This window comes from Natator depressus, chromosome 12 (assembly GCF_965152275.1).
Source record: "Natator depressus isolate rNatDep1 chromosome 12, rNatDep2.hap1, whole genome shotgun sequence".
In the NCBI taxonomy this organism is placed as follows: domain Eukaryota; kingdom Metazoa; phylum Chordata; order Testudines; family Cheloniidae; genus Natator; species Natator depressus.
This window is the reverse complement of record NC_134245.1, coordinates 25,642,644-25,650,976: the sequence shown is the minus strand read 5'-3', so window position 1 is coordinate 25,650,976 and position 8,333 is coordinate 25,642,644. Positions and strand designations below refer to the sequence as shown.

General features: G+C 43.6%; 1 protein-coding gene across 1 annotated transcript; it reads left to right on the top strand.

Annotated features, from left to right (window-relative positions):
* The first annotated feature begins 926 nt into the window (after positions 1 to 926).
* Positions 927 to 7,991, top strand: PDCD2L (programmed cell death 2 like). Its single transcript, XM_074968774.1, has 7 exons — positions 927 to 1,094; positions 2,141 to 2,304; positions 2,456 to 2,525; positions 3,085 to 3,482; positions 4,404 to 4,517; positions 5,553 to 5,704; positions 7,861 to 7,991. Exons 1-7 carry the CDS (start codon positions 963 to 965, stop codon positions 7,989 to 7,991), a joined length of 1,161 nt encoding a protein of 386 aa, XP_074824875.1. The 5' UTR covers positions 927 to 962.
* Positions 7,992 to 8,333: the final 342 nt, after the last annotated feature.

Sequence of the window (8,333 nt, the reverse complement as noted above, 5' to 3'; positions counted from 1 at the left end):
CCCCTGGCTGCCCCTTTGCCTAGGAGTGACATGCCACCGCCTCCGGGAGCTGCCTGAGCGCCGCCCACACTCTAAACCCTCTCTCACACCCAACTCTTTGCCCCAGCCCTGAGCCCCCTCCCACACCTAACCTTCCTCCTGGGCCTGCCCCCCAACCCCGTGCCCCTGCCCTGAGCCCGCTCCCACACTCCAAACCCTTGGCCACAGCCCAGAGCCCTCTCCTGCACCTCAAACCCCTACCCCAGAGCCCACACTCCCTCCTGCCCCCCAACCTCCTGCCCCAGCCCAGAGCGAGTGAGCCAGGGTGGGGGAGAGCAAGCAACAGAGGACGGGGGGGTGGAGTGAGCAGGGGTGGGGCGAGGATGGTGGGTTTCCTGCAATCATAGAGCTGACAATGACAACCCCATTCCCTCACCCACCTCGCCTCTCTAATAGCCTGGGACTGACACAGCTGCAAGGGAGGCATTTACCCTCCCTGTGGTAGATCCACTGACCCCTCCGCCTCCTCTGACGAAAATCTCACTTGCAGCCCGACAGGGAGCGCATGTCAGCGCAGCGGCAGGGCGGCCTTGGGTCCCTGCAGGCGGTGGGCGGAGACGGAGCCCCGGGCAGCAGCGTTGCGGGGCTGGCCAGGAGGGGGCAGTCTATTCGGCAGCACGCCGCAGACAGCGCGGAGCGGGCAGCCCGCGGGGCGGGGCCGCAGGCCCCATCAGCCGGCCAGGCGCGCCCGCCAATCCAAGGTGCGCACGGCCCCCACCCCCCGGATTACTGCAGCAGCCGCCGAGCGGCCTGCGCCCGCCGCACACGGGCTGCCGGGAGCGAGCCGGAGGGCGGCTTCGCGCAATCCCCAACCCGGCGCTCCGACTCTGGGGAGGAACGTTCCCTTGCCTGCATTTGTCCCCTCTCGGCTGCCTTAGTCACGTGGCACGACGTGCTCGGGTCCCCCTTTCCCGCAGGCCGGCATGGCCGCCTCTGCCTGCCGCCCTCCGGGGCCCCGCGTGCTGCTGGGTCTCCGCGACGCCGCCATCCCGCACCCCGGCCGGGACAGCCTGCAGCCGCCGTCGTGGGCCACCAGCAAGCTGGGCGGCTCCCCGGTAAGGGGGCCGCGGGTGCCCGACAGGGGAGGGCGGGCTCGCGGGCCGGTAGCGGAGCGGCCACTGCCGGGGCCAGCCCGGGTCGCTGCGGGCGGTGGAGGCGCGGGCGGTGGAGGCTCGGGCGGCTTCGTAGCGCAACAGCAGAGCGAACCGCCGGTAACATCCAGCGCGCGGCGGCCCCTGCCGGGCAGCGGCTCAGCGCCAACGCTGCTGGAGTTTTACCCCCGGAGCCTGCACTTACCTCTGCCTGGGGCGAGTCCCCGTGAGCCCGCGGCACGCACCGGCCTCTGCCCGCCCGGCTCGCCGCAGGAGCTGAGCCTCAAGTTCGCTGTGACGAGCTTAGCCGGGGATGTCAAAAGGCTGCTGGAGACCCCAGCTTTCTCCAGTGATTGTACATGCTCAGTTCTCCGAGATGCGCCTGGCCCCTGTCTCGGCCTGGCTGGCAGCACGGGCTGGTATTTGAAGGGTTTTTGCATAGCCACGTTAAGTCAGGCCATAGTGGGTCAGACCTCTGGGCTACCTAGCCCAGCTTCCCACAGTGGCCAGTGCCAGATGTGTCTGAGGGAAGTGAACAGAGTAGGGCACTTACTGAGTAATCCATCCTCTGTTGTCCAGTCTCAGCTTCTGGCTGTCAGAAAGTTAGGGATACCCAGAGCATGGGGTTGCGCCCCTGACCATTTTGGCTAATAATAGTCACTGATGGACTTATTCTCCATGAACTTACCTAATTCTTCTTTGAACCCAGTTATTCTTTTGACCTTTACAACTTCCTCTCACAATGAGTTCCACAGGTTGACTGTGTGTTGTGTGAAGAATTACTTCCTTATGTTTGTTTTAAACCTGCGGCCTGTTAAGGTCATTGGGTGACCTTTGGTTCGTGTGTTACGTGAAGGGGTAAATAACACTTCCACATGCACTTTCTCCATACCATAATTTTATATCTCCCTCTCATATCCCTGCCTTAGCAGGTCTCAGTTCATTAAATAACACTGTGGAGTGCATCTTGAAATCATCCTTAATCAAGGTCACTGTTTTGTGTCTCCTAGAATTGTGCCCCTTCAGTAACTATGACTTATCCTTCTTGTGGGATCTGCGGTGCCATCCTGATGCACATAGTGCAGATATATTGCCCCCTTGAAGGCTCACTATTCCACCGTGTCATTAATGTATTTGCTTGTGCTGTGAAAGGCTGCTGGGGAAAATCAGAAAGGTATGTATACGGTTTACGTTTCTTTTCTGAGCCTCCTGGGTGGGGGAGGGTGCTACTGTAATACAAAAAATGAATCCTGTTATCTTCTTTTGCCTTTATCACGTTAATTACTTGTTTTTCTTATGTGTCACTTTCTTATTTTTCACTTTAGCTGGAAAGTGTTACGCTCCCAGTATTTGGAGATGCAAGGAAAAGAAACACAAGATTGCAAATTAAAGCAGGTATTACTTGCAAGTATGATTTCTTTTTAAGTGCGATATATAGAGTGTAATATTTAGGAACCTCAAACAAAATGTATAGTTACTTCACAGCTGAGATTTTTTTTCCCTATTACAACTTTTTTTGTTTAACTATGGGTGGGTGAGAATAAAAAATCTATAGTTTTTGTACTGATAGACTTGAAATCTGTTTGTACAGTTATTGATTAATTTGAGTTGGCAATAAATGAAGCAGATTGTTCATTTGTTTTTTTTGACAGAAATGGTGAACCATAATTATGTAGTAAGTCCTACCTTTGTTCCACCTGCCACAAGAATTCAACTTTTAAATATTTAAAGTTTTATAATATATCTTATTCCACAGATAAATCTTTGCATGTTATACACTTGTTTTGCATGTTTCTCTTTGTTTTGGGCAGTTTTAGGGTCACTATCTAGCATTGGGGGAAAAATTAAATTAAGCATTAAATTGAGAAACTTAGTTCCTTCATTTGTGTCAATAAAAATATGTGTGAAATATCTCAGGGACACAGCGCTTGAAAATTGTCCTTTTTATTCTCAGAAACAAGAGAATAACTTTGCAACAAAGGATTGGTGCGATGGAGCAGATGACTGGGGAATTTGTGATGAAACAGAATGTCCTGTGCGAACCACCAGTCACCTACTTGGCTTAAACACAGTGAGCAGTTCCTCCTTGTCCACAGCCACAGAGTGTGCATCTCAATTTCAAGGACTTAGCCTGTCAGAAACTACAGATATCTCTGATTCCTTACATAGGCCAGTACCATGTGGAGATGGGATAGTAATGCCTACCTCTTGTCCCAGATTCCAGTCCTATTACATCAGTGTTGTGGATGAGGAAGACTACACTGGCTACCTTGATACAGATCATGCACACAAACTTTTAAAGGAATATCAGCAGAGGGAGGGCATTGATTTGGAACAGTTGATGTCAGAAAGGTGAGAATAGGCTTATAGTCTGTGTTGTTAAATGAAGACCATTTGATGAGCTCCTGTCTGCTGACCTCTTCCAAATTTGTTAAATCACTATTCAGGTTTTAAATCATTAGAGCATCAGTCAATTTTATGCTATCTTAATTATATATTAACAGTTAATTATATTTCATGTATGGATTATGTCCAGTATACTTGTAGTTTCCTAGGTTAGTATTGAAACTTCCTTTTCCTGTGGATTTGAGTAGGGGATTGGATGACTATGAGAGATGGACCCACAGAGACTTTATGAAGGAAGTAGTCTGAAAAATAGATTTTGGGCATTAGAGTTACTGTATGCTGCTAGAACACTTGTGTAGTTGACCACTTATACCAGGAACAATTGCCACTCCATTAGAATGTAAAATAGGCTCCCACAACAGAAAAGTGGGGGCTCAATCTGGTACTTCAGTATGAAAGATGATATCACTTGCAGGATATACATACATGCTTCTCTGAAGTAGTTTTCCTGTTCAGTTGAATGGACCTTCTTGAAAGAGTATGTTAGAGGACTTATAATTTTGTATTGGGAATAAATAAAAACAATACCAAAATTAAAAACTGGAAGGGCTTTGAGAGATCACAGAAGGGAATGACACTAGATATAAACAAATATGTGGTGGATTTGATTTCATGCATTATATTACAGGTTAGTTAGAAATAGCTTTAATGATTGTGAGCCAGTGAATATCTATGAATCAGGACCAAACTGATCAATTACACTTTAATAAAGGGTTGCCTCTAATTTAAGAAACAGGTGTCATTTAATTATGGGTAATATAACAAGAAACTTCAAGTGTGTTTTTCCTCAGAGTAACCATACTTATTTTTGAACATGTATACTGTACTGTGCGCCTTATTGGCAAAATTTCCCCCTTATTTGTCTAGTTTTGTAGGTGAAGGTGATAATGAGAAGTATGAAAAGAGTGAAGGCAAAAATAGGGACCATGTGTTCCATAAATTTATGAAGAGAATTTCTTCCTGTCATGAACAAATTCTAAGGTATTTTGATAATCTAAACATGTTTTTGGTGGGGGTGCAATGTCAGTCATTTGTGTCAGAGAATGAACAAGTCTTTGATTTGACATCACTGAAAATGTAATGTTTTTAAAATTATTTTAATTTGTAAGAGTTGCTAAGTGTGGTGTGTGTGTGATACAGTATAGATGACAGAAACACACTGTGTTCAGAACAGGTGAGATTCTCACCCCTGTTCTGACTCCTTTATGCCAATAAAAATGGTTGGAGGAGCAAAGAGCCCTGGATTTGGTAAGGGAGAACTGAGGAAGACAAAGACAACTACTGAGACTCTGGGGGGGAGGGAGTGTGCGCGCATGCGCGCGCAGGAACAGGGCTTGTGGTAGAAACCTTAGTCCACAGATCATTGGAGAGCCTGAGCAGCATTGCTGTCCCTGGGGCAGCTGATACTCAGCTGTTGTAACTCCATCCCAGCCCCCAGAGCAGCCCAGAAATGGAGAGGCGCACCTTAGTTTCTTTACCTTTGGACTACGATTTCTGTGCTGTGCTTCTCAGAGGTGCAGAACTGTATCCCACATGTTGCATTGAAGCAGAAGCTACCTTTTAACAATGGTTCTTGGGAGATGAGGGATCTGTTGTACCAGAAATGTTGTGCTTTACTGTAATGGACCACAGTATTGCAAGGTGTTAAGAACCCTCTGTTCCCAGTGAACTGGAATTGCACAACTGCATTTAGTGAGAGTTCAGCGTACTGCACATCTTACAGGCACCAGTCAGTGGCTTCTGTCTTCTTTTAAATATTGGGAGGCTGCATTCTTTATCTCATCCAGCTCTCTCGTATGACCCTCTAAGTCTTTTCCCCCACTTTAACCTTTTGTTAATAATGAATGAATACTTCTAAAACTTAGGGCATCAGCAGGAATCAGAATCTTTGCCTATTTGTATGGCAAGCAGCCTCTTAGATTTAGAATCCTAATTACTTATGTGACATTGTCATGTGTCTGAGTCAATGAGATTTAGTTGCAAAAAATGTAAATAAGGGGTCTTTTTCTTCTCTAGATACTCCTGGGGTGGCCAGCCTTTATTTATAACATGTCTTTCATCCAACATTAATAAAATGGTTCCAGTCTGCAACAGCTGTGGAAGTAACAGAGTCTTTGAATTTCAACTTATGCCAGCACTGGTCAGCATGCTGAAGAGTGTTGATGCAGGTTAAATCTTTTGTTGCTTTAACTGAATACTAGTCAATCTGCTGGTTGATTTATGATTATAGCGTACTGGAATTTAGGCTGCTTCTTGCAAAATGTACACAGTGAATGAAATTATAACTATTTTTAATACCATTAAGCCAATCAAGAAGCCAACTAATATTGAAGGTAGCCTTCTGTTAGGTTGTACTCAGTGCTTTTGGGGTCTTGTGAGGACAGTATCTTGTACAAGACTCACTGTTGTTCGATTTTTAGCTGTTCAGTTTCCTTTTAATGAGAAGCAACATTCCCATTCCCGTTTTGTTCCTATTTTCTGGGACTGTTTGATCAAAGCCTCATATTTTTCTTAGTGCCTTTCCAATAAGAGAAGTCTAGAAAACTCCTTGTCCCTGAATAGTAATTAACGTGTAATGCTAGTCCAAACTGAAGACTTGAGAGCTGAATAAATATGTTAAAATTCTGTTTCATCACAAACAAGACTGCAGCTCCACACAAGAAGCTTTAATTTGTTGATTTAAAAATTTCAGAAGGTTTTCTTTAAAACCTTGAAGTGACAAAGTACTCAATGTTTGCTAAGGAGATTAAACCCTAGTCTACACTACTAACTTGTGTTGGTATAACTATGTCACTCCATGGTGTGGAAAATCCACACCCCAGAGCAACAGTTATGCTAACCAAACTCCCAGGGTAGACAGTGCTATGCCCATGGGAAGGCTTCTCCATCGTCATAGTTACTGCTTCTCAGGGAGGTGGAGTACAGGAGAAGCTCTTCTGTCAGCATAGGTAGCATCTTCACTAAACTCTACAGCAGCACAGCAAGTGTAGACAAGCCCTAAAAGTTAACCATATTTGTGGTGAGGAGGGTTTAGTTACTAAACAAAACCCTGATTTATTATGTATTTATATCAAAATGTAGTTCAGAACACTGATCATTTAGGCTTCACTGAAACCAACCTTCTACATTGCAGATTATGGTAAAGATGTTCCAGGCAAATTGGATTGTGATTTCCCAAATACATACTGAACTATATTCTTTGTGTTATACCCGTTCAACCTCACTGACTCACTGAAGCCACAGTGGTTGATACAAATGTGAGAGAACAGAATTTGACCCACTCTTTTTTTTTTTTTTTTTTTAATTGCAATAAATTTTAAGGTAGGCCTCTAACATACTGCTTAAAGTTCTTTGTGAATTTCAGTCAAAGGATTGATAACTTAAAAATCAAACTTCCATCTGAATTTTATAACTATTACAGTAATATTTTGTATTGTAACTGAAAGAGAAAATCTCATTTCTAAATTACTGTATGCTGTTTTGTACATGAGGTGGATAATGAAATATACATTCTCACATTAGAAAATAATTATATTTTAGAGGCATCCGACAGGTGAGATACTGTGTAATTATGTATGTATTACAGAATGATTAACATTCAAATTAAGTTTTATGAAGCAATGGAACATTTCTGCAGCATAGGTGACAAACAGGTATAACCAAAACGATATAGTTTTTCCTTAAACACAATTCAATCTTAAGCAAACCTTCTTGGGCTTCTGGGGTCCAACTTTCTTTTAGATACTGAATTATTAATATCTCTCAGCCTATCATTAGTATTTGAAATCTGGAATGAATGAAGTGGAATGTGAGTTGTAGATAATTTGGTTTTTTTTAATAATGTCAAAGAACTTTTTAGGGTCCAGAAACTTAGCACTTAAGTCCAGTATCCTGTAAACACTTACACATTTGCTTACCTTTAGGCATGTGAGTAGTCCTTTTGCCTAGCTACTGCCAGTGCCCCCTTACCCCATCATATGCTTACAAGACAATTATAATTAAGTCATTAGGACTTCTCACATGCTGTTGAGCATGTGCACAAGTGTTTGCCAGATTGGGACACTAATTAGCATCCCAAAGTTGTTTAAAATTGTACCAGTCTACCTGTCCGCCCCACTGTAAATAGATATTTTAATTACCTGTGGAGAAAGGGCTATACTTTTAGAACTGCACATGAACAAATGACCTATTAGGTATGTAAATAGCTATTTGTTGCGTATACTGCTTATACATTTTTGTGAATGCAGTTATAAACACCTGCCTTTTAATATGTTAACCACTAATACAGTACATGTTGTAAACTCTTAAATATTACTTTTTTCAGATCTATCAGTGGAATTTGGAACAGTTATAGTTTACACATGTGAAAGAAGCTGTTGGCCAGCTAATCATCAGAACCCCTTGGAGGAATTTATTTTTATACAAGAAGATCCAGATCAGCAATTATTTAAATAAAACATTTATTTTCTTGAACAGATAAAGTTCTTATTTGAGTAAAATGAAGGTATTTGTGCAGCAAAATGTCACATAATGAAAATATGGTGACATTTTGAAGTCACATGGTAGTGTGGGTTTTTAGTAATTCTTGCAAAGAGAACTCCAAAACAGCTGTGCTGGGAAGTGAATATTAATACACTTTCATAAAACTTGATACATGTACAAGATTTGCTACTTTTGCTTATGTACACAATTTTGTATAGTGATTTAGTAGTACATATTCTAGCTAGTAATTATGAGTACTTTAAAACTGTCAGGGATGGGAGGGAAAGGAGGAAAGTTGTTCTTATTGCACTTGCT